Here is a 19,875-nt window from a genome sequence, read left to right as displayed (position 1 = left end):
AATTAGCCTAATCTCGTACTATTTTGACAGATACAAAGAAAAAATATAGTCCAAAAAAATATATTTAATTCACCAACAAGAGCCACAATAGCTTCTTTTTAAAGTGCAATGTTTGGACAGTTAATACTTACAAAATACAAACACTTATGTACCTTGCTGTTAGTGTTTGCTAGTAACACTGAATAAAACAAAATCACATCTTATGATTTTAAAGCATATTTACTTATAATTAATTAAATTTAGAAAACAGCTGCATTACAAAAAAAAACCAATATTGAAAAATTGCCTAGGTCAAACATTAATCTAAAAAAACTCTAGAAGTGTATATGACTGTATCAATGAAAAACATCATATATATAGCCTACATTAAAGACCATTTCTAAGTCCAATATTTCATCTCAAAACACTGAAGCGCATAAGGTAGTAACAATGAAGAAAAAATCAAACATTATAAAAAAATATATTAAAGAACATGAAATTCACCAGCAAATAACTTTGCCAGGTGAAAGATTTCAGTGGACAGAAAATTATTATTATTATTTTTTTTAAATGAAATGGTGTCAGTACATCCAGTGATTAAAGGCTGCGTTCCCCTATATTTTCCATTATCTTGTTGCTGATTTCTTCTGAGCTGATTCTGTTTTGTAAACAACTTATTACCATTGTGTAAATAATATGTAATCATGTAATCCATAAAAAAGTAACTGTAGTCTGATTACGAGTATTTTAAAAAAGTAGTTTACTCTAATTACAAGTACTTGAGTTTTGGAATCTGATTACGTAATCCAGATTACATGTAATCCGTTACTACCCAGCTCTGTATATATATATATATTGGTATTGTTGAATTTTTACCTTTAAAACAAGGCACAAATTTACATGAATTTATCTAGTGCTGTCAAATGATTAATCGCGATTAATCGCATCCAAAATAAAAGTTTTTGTTTACATAATATGTGTGTACTGTGTAGGCCTATATTTACTATGTATATATAAACACACACATGCATGTATATATTTGAGAATTTTTTTTATTTATATATAATATATTTAATATTTTATATATGTATGTATATATATATATATATATATATATATATATATATATATATATATATATATACACACACACACACATATGTAAATATTGTGTTTGTGTATCTATATACACATAAATATATATAGTACACACACACACACATTATATAAGCAAAAACTTATTTTGGACGTTATTAATCGCGCGACAGCACTAATTTATACTAAATTTAGCTAATAGAAGTAACAGATTGATTAAATATTACTCCTTATAAGACATGACATAAATGCAAGAAACGAATAAAGATTCTCGAAATACAGTTGAAAGCTGGGCATGATGTAATCTTTAATAAATGAATAGAATTCTGTCCAAAAACAAGCCGAATAAGGAAGGAAATTCACACTGGTGATGTCTAAACGTCTCAACTTCTGGATTTAGAAAGCATCTTGGTCTGATTGCTCTATAATTGTGAACAAGCACAGAGATACAGCAGGCAGATTCTATTCTATTCCTAAACGAATGACTTTAATGTGCTCTAAACTCGTCTGTTTAATAGCACATCGTTTTGATGTGAAGAGCAACATACAAGAAAGAAAGTTAGACGAGACAACGTTCAAGAAGGGTAAAGGTTTCTAGGAAATTTTCTACCACCTTGGTCAAAAAAATGTACAAAACTATTCACGGGTAAGGTTTTTTTTTTTTTTGACAGAACTGGTACTAGTACTAAACATATGCTAGGTCTTGTCCAGTAGAGGGAGGCAAATAACAGACATCATGGTCCAGTTCAGTCTCCATGAGCACTGATTCCACTTTCAGAAAACTGTTTGTATAAAACAAGTACAGTCATGCAACACTAATGTAATCTACGCACTTCTGTGTTGGATAAAAAACAGACACTTGCAAGGACACACTGTGCTAGCCAACCGCTGTGGACTTAAAAAAAAAAAAAAAAAAAAAAAAAAAACATTACAAGTCTCTGTTCATATGGCTCACATGTACTCTAAAAGAGCACCAGCTTTCATTTGTCATCACAAAAACTTATCAAATGAGCACAAATTTATCAGATAAAAGAACTTTATTTAAAAGCAGTAACTTTGATTTGCCTTAAGGCAACAGATGCTATAAAAAGGAAACATTTGAAATGAGCTTTGAGTCTAAAAGTAAACATATAAAGGAAAATATGCCTCGTGAATAACAGGGATTAGACAACATAGCAATTAAAAAGATTCTAATAGAACTAAGAAATTGCCATTTTGTCAATTGGTGTAAAGTGAAGTAGAGATACATGAAAGCATGTCAGTTTCATCTACTAGATTACCTACAGTTAGAGAAAATCAGTCATACAAGCATCAGTTTAAAACAATTGGACGCAAAAAACAAACAAACAAACAAACAAACAAACAGGAAGGCAATTGCTAAAGCAGTAGTTAGTCCGTTTTGTGTCACTGCCTAGAATTTTCCTCGGCTAGATGTGCTTGTAGCCCCAGTTCATTCTTCTCGTTCTGACTGCAGCATGATTTGGTCACCCTTCTGCAGGTAGTGTAAACAGTTCAGCCCTTAAAAAAAAAAAAAAAAAAAAAAAAAAAAAAAAAAAGTTCAAAAAAGATCCTCCCAGCCCAGCAGGGCCCATCATTATGAGACAGAAGAGATGGGGTTCAGAGGAGAACCCATTTGTGTTAGGACTTTATCCAGCCATTGGAGGGGACCGTGAAGATGCACTTCTATCCAGCAAGGTGTGCTCGTCACATCTTGTCTGTGATACTCTGCACCCCAGCCCTAAACAAACAAAAACAACAAGTTACACAAGGATTGACCTTCTAAGTTTTTACTCCCTGAACTGTTTAAGGTGAATAACCATCTGAAAACTTCTCGCTGGTGGTGTTTCTCATACCTTTACAAAGCTCATGCGGATGGTGCACATCTTGGTGAGCTCGTAGACGGCCTCGAATCCGTGGTTGACCGAAGTTTTCTGAGCGAGCAGCTGAGCGAATTCTTGGTTGTTGAAGATCTTGAGGCTGCAGCCGCTGGGGATTTTGCAGACAGTTGTGGGGTGGAAGCCATGATGGTAGTTACAGTTTCGACTCTGGACGAAAATGCTGGTGTCACTCAGACACTCTGCATACACTTCCCCTCCAACGTAATACAGGTGGACACCTGAGGGAGAAGAGATCATCGTAAACGGACTTCTGAAATAGAGTATACAGTGCACCAATGATTCACTATTGTACTTGAACACATTTGCTTTGAGAACATTTATTTAATTTCTGAGGTGTAGAGATAATTATCATCACTGATATATTAACACAACTGTCTTCATTGTTATGTATGAAAAAAGGACAGTAACTATGATGATAACTGGATGTGATGTAATAATATTTTTTTTTTTTTGAGATCAGGGAAGTCCACACCACAGCTTTAACAAGAGGAACAATTTAATTCAAATCACTTTCAAAACAAATTTTATCCAGCTGAATGCTAAAACACTGCCGATCAGATCTACCCGAATTTAAAGATCTCCAGCATTTAAATCTGTAGACAACAAAACTACAGCACATGCTTATAATAAACCATTAGACTATTACAGTCAGTTGGGGATTAAGGCCATATAGTTATCACTATTGTGATCTTATTTGGTGTTAACGGGCCTTAAACAGGGTAAATGCTGTCATTATAGGTCATGCTGACAAACCTTTGGTACGGTGTTATTATACTATTATACTTTTTATTCATATTCTGAATTAGCTTTCATTTTTATATTTTCACTTAAATTTTAGTTGAACTTTTTTGTAATTTTATGTGCTTTGGTCATGTTATTATTCTAAACGGTTTTAATTATTTCAATTAGTCATTCTAGCACTTCAACTTCAGTTAGTTGACAAGACAACATTTCTAATGTTACATTAAGTTTTGTAGCTTTTTTTATTTTCAATCAACAAAAATGTTTTGAATAGTTTTAGTTACTGATTACAACACTGTTTTGCTGAAGGTTAAAGTCACTTCCCACTGGGTTTCCAGGGCTGAGTGAAAAAGCACAGTTACAATGTACAAGATCTTTGTGGATAATAACTGCATGCATACCTTTGCCAATGTGGCGACGAGTGTTTTCAATAGTGGAGTTGCGATTGACGTTGGAGAGCAGGCCCAGGCAGAAGCGGTTCTTGTTGTTGGATGGGTCAGTGAATCCATCAACCAGCACGCTGGTGGAGGAAGCGTGGTAAGCCTCTCCCACACGATTATTCAGCTCATAGTACACAATAGAGCACCAGTGACTGGGCTCCTCATACTCCACGGGCTGCACATCTGACAGAGGAAAATAAAACAAGACCTTGAGCTGAAGCCATCTATTGTTTCAACTTGCTCAGATACTTCACCACATCAGCTAGATAAACCTTCTGGAGAGATCAGAGGGGGATACAAGCCAAAAGTGTTAGAAATTCAGGCTGTCATGATGGCAATGTTTTTAACTACAGAGGTTGTTACTGTGCATTTGCTTAAAAAGGAAAAAAAAACTGCAGGAGGTTTCTCAACGTTGTCTAATCGGACTGTCTGGCTTTACACAATTGCCATGCACAGGTTTTATTTTGGTCTGCCGCAAACAACATTGTGTTTCCAAAGTACCAGGTTGCTACACTGAGAGCTTAGTCATTTGATTTGCTAAACGCCCCCAAATGTAATGTACAAAGAGTGAATTGTTGTTGGTCATTTTACTACAGTAATTTCTAGGCCTGGGTTAACAATATTGATTTCTTGAATTAAATCGCGTCTCATTTTGATGAACCGATATCGATTCTTAAATCTCAAGATCGATGTTTTAGTCAGCACGGTTTCCTGCTGATATATGAATAACACTTCACTAAGAATCATGTAGCATGCCTGCCATCCACTAGTTGCAATGAGCCTCACTTTTCAAATTCTTCTGTCAAACTCACAGAAGTCAAACAATAAATGTGGTTTAGACACTTTAATATGCCTTGAAAACCAGCAGAAAGACGTTTAAACAGTTTGTTAACAACATAATGCAATGTAATTTAACTCGAGAGAGAATTTTGCTAAATATAGGCATATTACATATTCAGATTATTTTTGTCTTAATGTATGTTTAATTAAATCCACGATGGAAACGTGTTATGATGTATTAAACACCGCTTAAATGTTTAAAACCAATTGGAGTAGAAACAATTATATCATAAAATATTCATAATTTTTAATCGTGTTTATTTAAAAATAAAATGGCGTTTATTTTTTTTGTTAAATTTAACGTCATATATATTTCCAGTTTAAATAGGTGGGGCTCTTGGTAAGAATGGCTAAAATGTTTTCACTTTTATGCATGAAGTCAAAAGTCTGCTTCTGCAAGGCCATTGGCAATACAGGCCAATATTTCCTCTATAAAACAAGCCATAGACACACAGACAGACATACTTCTGTAACTATGATGCTCAGATTTGAGGGAGTTTTTTTTTTTATATATGTTCTTTGACATCACACCTGGACCAGTTCTGAATAGGACGTTAATAGTTTCTTACCCCCTCTGGGCATGTTCTGAGGAACCATGCTGCTGCCAGTCTCCATGGACTGAGACCCGTCCTGTCCCATCTGTTCATCTGGAGGCATGTAGGCAGGAGGAGGGGTATCAGCTGGTAAAGAGACACCACAGAGAGAGATAGCAGTCAGACAAAGAGGCCTGCTGCAAACAAATGGGCTTCCACTGCAATCCCCTGGAGCCTGAATTCTGATGATTCTTTACAGGAAGGCGCTTCGCATCTTATGAAAACCTTTTAGTATCAGATTTTTTAGTATCAGATTTCGCAGTATTCTTACATCAAACACCCACATCTGTACAATAACACAGATATTCATGATGTGGAAACAACAGCTATTTAAAGTTGACTTTTTTTGTTGACAGTATCATCTAGGCAAGATTAAATATGTGGCAGGGCTGTTTATTATTTGGAAACAAATTGCTTCAGAAGTATTTGTTTTACCACTAAACAGCAAACAGAACAGCAAAACATATTCAAATGCAATATCTTCCAGAAACGGTTTATGACTAACAAAAGAAAGCACCTCCTTGGAAGACGTTATCTAATGCAAGAAGAATGTCAAAAAGGCTTGATAAGTTAATGTTACTACTTTCGAGATAAATTCAATAAAGGCAAAGAAAAAGAGCGCTGTCAGATTGCTTGTCTGGTGGATCAGCCATATCAGTTGTTGTTTTTTATATGAGCATACAAGAAACAAAATTATGCTGTATTTCCTTTGGATTTCACTGTAGAAAAACAGATCCATCTGAATGAATCGTTATCACTGAAAGTCTGGGGTTGGTAAGATTTAATGTTTTTGAAAGAAGTCTCTTATGCTTACCAAGGCTGCAGTTATTTGATCAAAAACAGTAATATTGTGAAATATTATTTCAATTTAAAATAACTGTTTTGTATATGAATACATTATAAATTGTAATTTATTTATGTGATGGCAATGCTGAATTTTCAGCAGCACTTACTCCAAATGCTTATTTGGTGCTCAAGAAGCATTTCTTCTTATTATTTAATAATTACCATCAAACAGTTGTGCTGCTTTATATTTTTGTGTAACAAAGTTTAAAAAGGATATATTCTATAACATTATAAACATCTATACTGTCATTTTTGATTAATTTAATGCATCCTTGCTGAATAGAAGTATACGTTTTCTTTTAAGTAACACCAAACTTTTACAACGTAGTGTTTAAATGTTGAGTTGTTGATGCTGTTGAGACTGCGCTAGTGATTATCTGACACAAAAAGGAGCTCATATTGTAAAACAGTTACTCGTTCACAATGTACATGCCACATTCGTTAAAGCTTCAAGTGCTTGCATCACTTAAATCACCGAGGCAGATCTGATGCTGCGATCGAGCAATTTCTATGAATAAAAGCAGCTTTAGTTCTAACCCACAGCGCTATAAAACATTTGCTGTCCTTCTGCCTGAGCGCACCCAGCCTACAGATGCAGGCATCAGCAAATCACTCGATACAGAATAGAGGAAGTGCGGGCCGGTGCCAAATGATGGGCACCCAGCAGCAGGGCTTTGGTGGGCTGCTTAGCTGGCATTTCCATTGTTTACTACAGCAATCGAGACTGCACAACTCACCGTCATATCACAGGTTTATCATTCAGCGTCACATATCCATTTGCCATCGCAGCAGCAAAGAAAAATCAACACATCAGTTTGCCACTGGCAAAAACATCCCAAACGATCTAAGAATTTCATGAGTGGTGTTGTGTACCTGGCAGCTGGAAGGGGCTGGATGGCCCAGAGCTTGCAGGAGAGTTGGGGTAGGTGCCGCTGCTGGCGGGAGACGGAGGGTAGGGCGAGTTTGGAGAGATGGGGAAGGAGCTTCCTCCGCTGTGCTGCTGGAAGGACTCTGGGAAGGTGGCGTTGAGAGGCATGTGAGGCTCATTGTGACTCAGGTTGCGGAACTGCACCAGCAGACTGTGCTGAGGGTTGAACTCGCTGTGTCGTGGCACCAACACCGGAGGAAGCACTGAGAAAAGATAACAGTATTTTAACCATCCTAACAGATCATTCTGATTTAAATATTTATGGCAGAAAAAATAATCCTGCATCCTTGACATCTGCGTGCCGATTGGCCGGCTTGGGCTCCAAGGTAATAGCTAAGGCACAACAGATCAGTTTTCTGGTTTCAACAGAAATGTGTTTTCTCTCCTGAGTGACGTGATATCTGCCCTTGAAAAGCTCAATACAGTGCACATCTCAATCTAAGCAGAAGGCAACAGAGGCTTCAGAGATTAGAAGGCCTCCGGGGGCAAAGGATATCTGATAGTCCACACGGTCTTTACCGTTCGATATACAGAGGAAATAATAGGCCACATCTCCTCACAGGGGACATACAGTATGTGTTGACCAATTCACTGTTATTTTGTCTTTTTTTGTCTGCTTGCCATCAAAGATAGCTTCTCAGAAAAACACTTTGTTGACAAGACAGATGATATATATATATATATATAATATATATATATATATATATATATATATATATATATATATATATAAAAACTGCTAAGGCTAGTGATATACTGGTTGAGGAAATAAAACTTTCATATTTAGGAAAAAAATATTGTTTTAAAATATATTATAATAAAAAAAGTTATTTTATTTGTGATCAGATAAATGCAGTTTCGGGGAACATTTTATTTCTTTTAAAAATTAGAAATAAGATATTTTTTAAAAAATATATATACATGGTTTTTCCGGGGTCAAAAATGGTCTTCGGAGGTGGCTGACGGTCATCCACACACACACACACATACAGTATAAAGTTCCCTACCCACATGATCTGCGAACCCAATACTGTTAATAAATGTAAAATAAATACAAAGATAAAGTTTGTGTTTTTTGCTTATCCTGTTCAGGACAGATAATAATCATTAGTGATCACTGTCAGGGCCAGATTAAAAAAAATAAATCACATTGTCAGAATAAAAAAAATTATCACTGTCAGGACAGATAATAAAACAAAGTGCTTACAACTACTTTACATGTAAACATCACCATTAACAAAGTCCAGGTATCATTTGTTTTATTTCAAGTAACTTTAGTTTTTTTTTGGTAACCCTGTAGCGTACTTTTATTACTTTTCCATAAACGTGTCAAGAAAATGTTTAACATGACAACACTTGTGTTGTAAAACATCTGTCATGAGAACTAATATAAACACACCAGTCATGACTTACCTGGACTTTCAACTCGTTTGTAGTGATATGGGTTGATACACACTTCTTTCTGTTTGGAACCGAACGGATACTCGCACACCTCGAGGGGTTTGAGCTCGTGATGGGACTGCAGGTCAGGCCAGCGCCACACGCGGCAGTAGATGACGTGAGGCAGGCCCTTCCTGTGGGACACCTGCAGCCGCCCGTCCAGCGACCGGGGGATGGTCACACATTTGCTGGGCTGTCCGGGGCTGCTGAGGGCTTTCTCCAAGTCCTCCATGGCACCCTTTTTCTTCTTTAGCTTCTTCACCAGGGCATCCACAGCCTTTTCCGCCCATTTTTCCTCCTCGTCGCCCTGCTTCCAGCCCAGCAACCGCTTCACCGCCGGGCTGGTGAAGGAGAACAGACTGGACATGGAGGTCATAGTGCTGGGCTGCACCAGGAAGGGGGATCTGAAGCACTCTCGGCCCGCAGTGTGCCAGGAAGATGATTATGTGTGTGTTTGTGTATGTGGGGAGGTAGGGGAGTGGACGAGCTTAGCCTTGTACGACCAAGGACAGGAAGTCAAGGCAGGACGCAGCTGCTGGTGCTCAGGGCGGCCTGCAGTGAAGCAGGAAAGGGGTGGGTCTGGGTCACAACCACTCCGAGAATTAGTGTAAAGGGTAACTGGGGAATTAAGAATGAAAACAACGATGAGACAGCTATTAGATACAAGAGGTTGACACTTCGTGAAGGGGCACCTGCAACAAAAAGAGAAAAAGACATCAGTTTGAAAAAAATTAACAATACTTCTATAGCATTTATTAATCTTAATGTTAATTTCAACATTTACTAATGCATCATTAAAATCTGTGCGCTTGACAACATTAGTTAATGCACTGTGAATTGACATGAACTAACAATGAACAACTGAAGATGTAAAAAATACAGAAAACCTGTAAACACATTTAAAGAACAAAATGTAAAGTTGCAAACAAGAAAATCTGAATGTAAACCAGTAAAATCAACAATGCCCACTGCTACTAAAATCTGTTTTGTACCTTCAACGTATACTGACAACAACCATAATAATGCAGGTGCTAAAAGAGAAAGCAACATGAGGAATCAAAGTCCATCACAAGTAGTCTTTCTAGTTTTATATATACTTTAACCCTTGTATATTGTCACTGCCATCTTACTATGAAGAAAAGGATAGCATGGATGCAAATGAATTAACAGATCTAGTTGCTCAAAATTTGACTGTCCTTAGGGTAGTACCTCTAATATCAAGGTCTAATGTCCAACTTAATGCATCATCTGAGGCAGCGGAGAAACAATGACATGAAAAGGGCTGATGGGACTAGGGATGCACCGAAATGAAAATTCTTGGCCAGAGGCAAACAAAATGAAACACTGGGCCGAAAATCGTTTTTTCACATTTTTCCCCCATGTAGGCTTATTTTGACTTTTTTTTTTTTTTTTTTTTTCACCATTTAATTAATTAAATTGCCAAAATATTTTATAACATTATAATATAGAATATAATATTAACATTCTAGCAGACATTATACCAACAAAGCACAATTTAACTAAAAATTAATAAGTTAGTAAAATAATATTTTAAGGCCATTTTTGAGACTTGAAACAGGCATGTATTTTTTTATTGTACAAATAAAGGCAGCCTTGCTGAGCAGAAGAGAATTCTTTTGAGACATTAGAATATATTACAGATCCCAATTTGAACACTGTGTGAATGTTATAATAAATGTATTAATAGAGCTGTTGCAGGGTAATTATTATCATTATTATTTTCTTTTTGATTTTATTTTACAGATCGACAGTAAAATTCCAATACTATCATTTACTAACAAGTTCAGCGCAGATTTTCCTTGCGCTTTGGACTTTGAACACTGGCGCCCCGAGCTTGTCCAGCGCTGTCAGAATACAAGCAATTTGTTCATGCATTAGAAAATATAACATTCTGCAATTTATTTAGGCCTGTAATTTCACAATTTCAATCATCATACAGTAACCTAACCACCAGCATCAGCCACCTCTTCTCATCGGAGACGTGATGCAGCACTAAACAGTCTCTCGCTGTCGGTGTTTCATGCTTGTTATGATTTCTGCATCTTTCTTGTTCCTAGGTGGCACAATACGGCTGTGTGCACTGTCCCATTTGCAAAGTTCAAGGGTCTTAAAAAAAAAAAAAATGACTGGTACTGTAAAAAAAAGTGCATTAGGGCAGCGTGTCATATTTCAAGGCCTTAGGTCTGCTTTAATGCATATTCTTTGGTGGCCAAGAAATTACACAGCAAAATGAGCTGATGGCACAATAGGTGGCCCAGTGTGCATTGACCTATATGCTAAGTTTAATGGTTTTTCGTGCACACATGAAAGTCTGATATTTTTTTTCTTTTTTGCAAAGGTCCTTTTAGATGCTCTGTAATACGGTGCTAAAAATATCTTGAGCTCCTATGTCTCTGAAGGGGAAACATCAAATTCTCCAAAACTATTCGTCAAGCTTACAATTAAAACTCATTTGAAAATTACCAATGAAATCTCACAACAACGGTCCCATAAATGCTGTTTCTTTTGCTCAAATAGCATAAAAAAAGCTTATTTTTCAGGCTAGTTCTTGTTGTTCACAGTGTTGAAAAACAGGATAAGGCTGTATTCATTTAAAGTCCATGAAAAGCAATATTAAATGTGTTTTAGGTTTGTCACACCACAGAAAAATGTGTTATTAATCACCCAGCCAAATTTGAATGATAAAAAAAAAACACCAAGTAAATAAAATAAGGCAGGGGTGTGGCCTTGAGTTGCATGACTTGGACTTGAGTCCTAAATTTGATGACTTGCGACTTGACATAATTAAAGAAGACTTGCGAATCAACCTAGACTTTGACAGCAATGACTCGAGACTTGACTTGGACTTGAGCCCTGTGACTTGGAAAGACTTTATGATCAGATCAGAGTAGTTATCAGTGTCCGAACGCCACTCAGCGGAGCGGGAGAAACGAGAAGCGCAGCCACAATCACTGGTGCTCGCCTCATCATCACTGTGACCGCTGCTGTTAAACACTAAACATAATTATCACTTCTTTTGTTTGGGAAAGTGCCAATAATGATCCAATAAAATATAATTTGATTGGTTTCTTTAACAAAATGAGCACTGTATATGTAACTATAAAATATACCTACTCAATTTTTCTTCCTCTTCAAGAGGCACTCACTTTCATTTCTTTCGGGATAAATGAATGCATTCATGTGTTGTAAATCCAGTCTGTATAGAGCACATAGCTCCTAAATTTAGCGATCAACTATGCAGATTATAAACTTAACATTTAACATACACTCAAATGTAACATTCAACAACACTTTAACATTTCTATACATATATTTGAGAATCTGAATATTTTTCCATTTTGTTTCTATAAAATGATTTTGTCTTTGTTACTCTTAGTTATAAAAGATGGTAGTCTTCATGAGTTTGTCTGCATTCATATCGCATGTTTCCTCTCTCACTTGTAAAGTGTGGCATGATAACAGTTATTTCTTCTTTAACAGAAAGCAGTTCTTATTGCGTTTCCGCTCACATGTTTTTAAATCTGTTTAATTGAGGTTCCAAATAATGGCTCAGTGGCTTAGATATAAAACCTAGAAGCATATATTTTCATGCAATGTCTGTTGCAGTTGTTATTTCTATGAAATTATTTTGTCTTGGCTATTCTGTTACTAAATATATGTGTGTGTGTGTGTGTGTGTATGTATATATATATATATAAATATATGCGCATTTATGTGACAAAGACAAAGCTAGCTAGCAAACCACAGGCTGTAGTAACTAACAGTTAGGACAGTAACTCATGATTGAGAGGGAAAACCACCGATGTTAATACGCTCTAGTTACTAGGTGTGTTCGACTCGGTACGACATCAAAATACCACGAGAGCGATCCGAAAGCATAAGGAGCCGTCTGCTCTCTATAACTTTCACAGTACTTTGATGTCCTACAACGATCGGTCTGTGCAGCGCTGCTTCAAGTCAAACACACCTCTTATAGGGTTATGGGACAATTCCACAATTCAGCATTACATTGTTCAGTCTTTGTAACATGTTTGAGCAATACATTTCTAACATTTATGATGCGTTTAGAAGCAATTCTCTGAATTGCCTTTACACGGAATTTAATACTGAATCTTTGGATAATATAACTAGACCAACTTACATGTTTTGTAACAAGTGAGGAATCATTTAAAACACTACATCAGTAAAATTTTACAATGTAGACTATTTTAGACACAAACTACAAATAAATAAAAAACAGTGTCCAAAGGAAGTGGGCAAAAACATTACCGCCTATTCAGTTATAAAACTACACACACACTTGCGCACACATCTGAGGTCTTGCAGATAGCTGTTAGGATGTATCCATCTGCCATGTGTTATGGTGAACTACAACAGACTCATTGTGTTGGATCTGTAAGCAACAGCCTCCCGCTGCCCCACCCAGGGAGCTCCCAGAGCGAGACGAGCGGAGCACAGCACAGCTGCTGAAAAAGCTGCAAGTGTAACCAGGACAAAAAGGATATAAGACCTCTGAGAGGCACTTCCTGTAGCCACATCCCTTCCCCTTGACCTCTTCAGCTGCCAAACATCAGCCCATTGGCTCTTCAGGACAAAATGTTACTATTCAAAGCACTTCCCACTCCCAGACCACTATGTTGTTTGTCCTGTCAAAACCACACCATGCTTTATGTAAAATGAGAATGATGGATCAGTAATCATTATTAGTCAAAGGCGCAGTTAAGATCATCAGCCAAACAGTAAGTAGGTCATGTCTTTTCACTCCACCGTCAATGTCAGTACAACAGAGCTTCCCCGATATTGTTCAGACCCTGTTTGTGTACAGGCACATATATACAACGGAAGCAGGAGCAAATCAAACCAGCCCTGACATTAATAGCACAAGCTGTAATTGACATGTCATTGTCTTCCACCAGGAGTACAAATCTATTTTTGTACTTCATCAGATAAACGAAAGGTAATGTTAGGATTTCAACAAACACTACCGTTCAAATGTTTGGGGTTGGTAAGATTTTCTACTTTGTTTATTTTTTTAAGGGAGTCTCATGCTCACCAAAGTTGCATTTATTTGATCAAAAACACAGTAAAAACAATAATATGTATATGTAACTTTCCTATTTGAAAATAATTTTAAAATGTAATTTATTCCTGTGATGCAAAGCTGAATTTTCAGCATCATTACTCCAGTCGTGATCCTTCAGAAATCATTCTCCAGCACATTTCTACACAGTTATCAATGCTGAAAATAGCTGTGCTGTCTAATCATTTTGTGGAAACTAAACATTTTCGTTAGGATTCTTTGATGAAAGATTCAAAAGAACAGCATTTATTTGAAATAGGATCTTCTGTAACATTATAAAAGTCTGTGTGTCACTTTTTTTTTTTTAATTATTTTGTTGTGTAAAATAAATAAAAAAATTTCTCCTATTTTTTTCTTACAACGGTAGCCAAAATATCAATGGATATTTATCAAACTGGGCAACGATTCTTTGGCATTTGTTAAGGTCTTACTAATTTTGCACTTTAATACAGGTACTGAGCAGTAGAGCCAAATAAAAGTTTTTTTTTTTTTGAAAACATTTAAAACTCTATTGATTTATTAAAACTGTATTAAAAGCCAGTTAGTGATTTATCTCTCTCTGCTTTGTGTTTTTTTTTTTTTTTTTAAAATTTGTTAGCCTCAGAGGCTCTATACACGCGCAGAAAAAAAATATAAGAATGTAGAAGAGCCTCACTACATTAATTATTTTGGCCAATAGGTTGGGATTATTTATTTAGTAAAAAGATAATTGTAAATTTTTTGGTAATATTATTTTAAAATTATTAATGAAATACTGCGTTTATATTCATATGTTTTACTGAACAAAACTTTAAAAAATACATAATTTATAAAACGTATAAAACTGATGTGCATGAGCATTTGCCACTATAAAATTAATCACAGCAACAAGCCGGTTCTCGTGATTAGTAGTAAAACATCACATGCCTTTCAGATGAACATTAATACACAGATACGTAATATCAAATTCATAAAATCGCAGATGAACTGCCTTTGAATTAGAACAAGATATTAATTTTCAGGTATCCGGCTCTGCATGCAATGTATCGTTAGCACTATTATGCATTATAACAAATGACTGCAGAGGGTAAACTGACTGAACTGTTTTTACAATATAATCTAAGCCCGTTTGAAATTGATAAACAACATTTAATTCAAATGCCTACTTTTGATCAATATCTTTATGCATTTCTTTATGAATGACAGAAATGCTACAGTCACTGTAATTTATTGAATATGTGAACATCAAAACTCAGAGTGAGGGTTAAAGCTTTATTTTAAAAAACGCGATGAATAGTAAGCATTTTAGAATGATATGATGTATTCTTCTGTGGTTGCATAGCTTTATAAGTATTCACCAAAAAATCTGATTAATGGGTCAAATTACCCCAAACTCACAGCATATGCATAGATTGAGAATCCATACATGTAAATGATAACAGTTCATGTGGAGCAGCATTTACTATCAATAGAGCCGCTCTGAGACTCACTGCAACTGATAGAATGTGTGCTGTAGCGCGATACAACAATATTTCTTCAAAAGCAGATCAGCATTTTAATCGTATAAGATCAAAAATAGTCATGCTGCACACCCCTACTTTGATCAAAAATAAAAATAAAACACTGATACCTATTTTTTATTTAATGAATGATAAAAGACCTGAAATTTTTGAATGTTAGTGTGAATTTGGCTCAGTTGACAGCTTCTGTTGGAAAAATCTACTAGTCCAGTGGTTCTCAACCACGTTAATTGTGTTTGTTAATTTGTATTCTTAATTTGTCTGACACACCCTTTTCAAGTCTGTTAGTCTCTACTAATGAGCAGGTGACCTGAATCAGGTATGTTTGATTAAGGAGACATGCAAAATGTGCAGTGATGGGGGTCCTCCAGGAATGTGGTTGAGAACCGCTGTACAGGTGCCTCAAAAATAGCAGTAACACCAAGCACATACTAAAGTGTATGGAGTTTTACACTTGAATGGATTAAAATGCATTTATTTTTTGTCTTAAAAAAAACCCAGCAAGTGTCACTTGTCTATTTGACTGAAGAAGTCACCTGTGACGGTCACTGCTACAAAAGCAAAAAACTATTTACTGTGGAAAAAGTACCTGCATTTCCCTGGGGGTGGGTATCAACTTCATACCATTTGTCACTTACGTAATTCCTGTTTTTGGATTTTCTCTATGGATAAAGTCCTGTTCTTGGATCCTCGCACTTACCATGCCAAAGTTGCATGGCTATGATAGAAGCTGTAATATTGACAAAGCAAGCAGACGTAGAAACAGCATGTTCTTTATGTTTTAAAAGGCTGAGCGACAAGTATTTTATGTGGCAATCAAAATGATGCCACCAATATTGTCAATAGAGCACAACTTGTAATGAAACTCATTTCTTTAATCTGCTCTATTCTGATCAATGACTAACACTGTGAATGGTAAAAATCAAGTCAGAGATTGAATTCCTGAAATCTTCCTGCAATTATGTTCAATACATTACACTTGCTTATCAGGAGAAACAAGTAATCAGCTTGTAACCAGCACACTCTGCCATAACTGCTGAGGGATTGATGATAGCGAACTTAAACAATAGGAAGTACAGGACTCAGATCAGCAATATAGAAGCTCAATACACAAACACACACTTCCCTGCTCCCCATCTCCATCCTGCCTCTACACCCAACTGCTCCATTTGCAAAATGAGAAGCACAGAAAGCATTACCCATATTGATTTTTCTAGCAGTCACAAAAGCCTCCCACTTAAAGCTTTTACTCTTTCTACGCTCTTATTTCAAGGGGAGGGAGAAATTTTGCTTTTAAAGTACAGAAGAAATGTTGGCATGAGACTAATATGCCACAAAATGGAAATTGACAGTCATCTGTTTCATCCCAAATAATGAAAATAATGTCAAGATGCTGACCACAACATGTTTATCAGAAAATGAGCATCTTGATTCTGCTTTATAATTATGATATACATTCAAGAACAGTGCCATTTGCAAAATTACTCACGAAAACAGGTTTCTAAATCATAATGGAGTCACATTTTGACACTAATAGAGCTCCAGACCAAGGAAGAGGTGCTTTTATTCCTTACTGGATCAGTTGATTTATTACAAGGACTGTCGTGCAGTCGCAATGCCTCTAGTGGGCTTCAACCCATGCATTATTCTTAAAATCAAATTACACACACAATTAGGTATAATAGCCAGATTGAAAGAGCCATCTAACATTTCAGTGACATTTAAGAGCACGACAGAAGCATGGCCATACAATTTTATCAGTTAGAATTTGATCAGAAAAATATGTTTGTTTTTATATATATAAATATAAGCCTAGAACAAGATATCTTTTTTCTGCTCGACACCATCCAGTCTCTCCATCCCTGGAGCCTTACATCACTGACACAAACAGGGATGTTTTTATACATTAATGAGAAAACCCAGTTTCTAAAGGTACACATCTGCAACATTAATTTTAATCGCTATTATTCAGGATCAGATGATACGTCAAGATTCACAACAGATGTGGATGCTCACATAAACATCTATGTGACAGATGTTACATGTTGACAGATAGTCAGAGGCTCTCGATGGAAACAAATCCTGCTATTGAAACCTCAGAAACAACCAGTGCACAAGCAAAATATGACTTATTGCCATATTACAACCAAATTTTAAAAGCATACAGCTCCACCCATCGGAAAACATCTCATCAAGACTTGAAACACATCAAAATGTAAGAACAAACTGGCTACAATGTGTGTATTATCAACCCATTTTTAATTACAATGTTAAATCCACTACGTGATACATAAGAGTTTGCATCATATAAATCAGCTACTGGGGGAAAAAACAATTATCATATGGCAATGCATACTCAATTATTTTTATGTATACTTTAACTATTTATTTTTTTAAATCCTGTTAATAATCTTTACCAATCCAGACTATTTAATTTGTACCTTGCTTAAAAGAAAGTAAGTATTGTACATCAAAGTGAGCTTTGAATCAGAATGCATGTCATGTTTCAATTCACAGATAAATTTGAGATCTCACATATAAGACTGTTGAAGGACAGTAATATTGACAAGTCATTTTTGCCAACGCCATAAGAGAAATAATATTAAAACAGAATCATATTATGTGCAGAATGAAATAGTAACATGGGGATGCTGCTTTTTGAAGGCACTCCATCTATGATAACATGTTACAAGCTGAATTAACATGGGGATGCTGCTTTTTGAAGGCACTCCATCTATGATAACATGTTACAAGCTGATGTACAAAACTTATGATTCTGAAGCTGTGTTGTTGTTTTTTTTTGGAATGAAAATGTCATTAAAGTGTCTCTGTGCACCAAGTCCAGGCAAAACTTATGATTCTGAAGCTGTTTATCGATCAAATTCATCAAGTAGGCTAATAAACAAGTCTCAGACCACATAAATAATTTTTAACAAACCCCAAAATCTCTTTACATCCTCACAACATCTTTCTCCAGCTGTTTCAAGGACGATCACAGCTCTGAAAACAGAGACTATGGATATTCCTAAAGACTGCAGACAGAGGTGAATGACAACAGCTCATCACATCAGCTCAAATTCAAGATGATGACTATCAAACATATAAACCTAACCCCTCAGATAGACCATAGGCAACCATCTGTGGATGTGTTTTCAGGGGATTTAAATGAGTGTTACTGAAGACAGACTCACTGGATGTCCGAAACCAAGCGAGCTGTCCATCTAGTCAGCATTTTGGCCATCACGGGCACGTTTAGAAAGTCCGAGCCCAGGCAGAACACTGGTTTTTAGAGACTATAATGCCCACAAGTGCTGTCTGAGTGGGCAGCACACTAGGTTTTGAGACACAGCCAGTAAAACACGCCACGACACGCACATCTCTCCTGACAAGAATGCGAACAGCCACTTTCTTAAACTATACACCAATTATCATGAAAGCACACGGTTGTTTATTTCATCCTCGTGCGGTTTTGTATGTAAATACGCGCGGTTGGCGTGAAATCATAAATATTAGCTCAATAAAGCTAAGCTACGTTAGCCGCGACTTTGTGGGATTGCGTTCAAAACATGGGCACATTTGTTTTAAACTCAAACCGCTTTTACTATAAAACTACCAGTTTTCATATATTTCAGAAATTACAACGACATATTTTTGGATACACTCTTGTCACGTTTTTTTTCTTTCTTTTTGTACTGTGTGAAAACTTACTGCTAGCCGAGTTGCTACATAGCCAGTTAGCCATTTAGATTTGTAGTTTGCGGTTTAATTAACCCCCCCCCCAAATAAAACCCCAATGCAACCTCAGAATAACTGTCTAGAATATGTTTTAAATACTGCTTTTATCAAATGTAATTATACCTCGTTCACGTGTTTTCCTCACCTCATTCGCACAAAAAGGAAAGAAAAAAACAGCAAGGAAACTTTTCAATCACTTCTCAACACCCCCCTGCGGAAAAGCCACCATCCCTGTTGGAATAAAGTTGATATTCCTCACCTCTCTTTAAGGCTAGATGTAACATTTTGCATACCTTTTATGAAGTGGTGTAGCGTCTGTCGACCTTTGCTCTGTTTTACAGACACCGACATGAAGGAGTTTTCCCCCCTTGCCTCTCTTTCCCTCGTCTCTCACCCGTCCTGGCGTCAAACAGACTGGAGCCGAATCACATTAGAGCGTATCCTTCCGCCTATTTAACAACCTACTACTCTTCTTCCGCTAGTAGCGCAGTGCCTGCAGATGCACTTGAGATGAATTTTTCCTTCTGTTTATTTAACTACCTACTACTCTTCTTCCGCTAGTAGCGCAGTGCCTGCAGATATAAATATTTTTTTGACGCCATTGGCAACATCATAGTAGCATGGAAATCCAGACCTAAATCTGAAAGATCTATATAGAATGACAATGAAAGATTTAAGGCCCGTTCACACAAAGAACGATTGACTATAAAGATAACGATATTAGCGTCCACACCAGCGAA

General features: G+C 36.4%; 1 protein-coding gene across 3 annotated transcripts; it reads right to left on the bottom strand.

The window, feature by feature from the left end:
* Positions 1 to 2,092: 2,092 nt before the first annotated feature.
* Positions 2,093 to 19,583, bottom strand: LOC109109574 (mothers against decapentaplegic homolog 5-like). 3 transcript variants are annotated; one of them, XM_042770344.1, is made up of 8 exons: positions 19,429 to 19,569; positions 19,259 to 19,366; positions 8,774 to 9,492; positions 7,306 to 7,563; positions 5,563 to 5,673; positions 4,115 to 4,336; positions 2,928 to 3,190; positions 2,093 to 2,812 (listed from the first exon to the last, which is right to left on the bottom strand). In XM_042770344.1, exons 3-8 carry the CDS (start codon positions 9,174 to 9,176, stop codon positions 2,669 to 2,671), a joined length of 1,401 nt encoding a protein of 466 aa, XP_042626278.1. In that variant the 5' UTR covers positions 9,177 to 9,492; positions 19,259 to 19,366; positions 19,429 to 19,569; the 3' UTR covers positions 2,093 to 2,668. The 3 variants fall into 3 exon arrangements, with proteins under 3 accessions (XP_042626278.1, XP_042626277.1, XP_042626276.1); XM_042770343.1 differs by having other exon boundaries at positions 19,281 to 19,366; XM_042770342.1 differs by lacking the exon at positions 19,259 to 19,366 and having other exon boundaries at positions 19,429 to 19,583.
* Between the last annotated feature and the right edge of the window lie 292 nt (positions 19,584 to 19,875).

The sequence above is a fragment of the Cyprinus carpio genome, chromosome A14 (genome assembly GCF_018340385.1).
Source record: "Cyprinus carpio isolate SPL01 chromosome A14, ASM1834038v1, whole genome shotgun sequence".
In the NCBI taxonomy this organism is placed as follows: domain Eukaryota; kingdom Metazoa; phylum Chordata; class Actinopteri; order Cypriniformes; family Cyprinidae; genus Cyprinus; species Cyprinus carpio.
The sequence above is the reverse complement of the archived record's forward strand: the minus strand, read 5'-3'. Positions and strand labels throughout refer to the sequence as shown.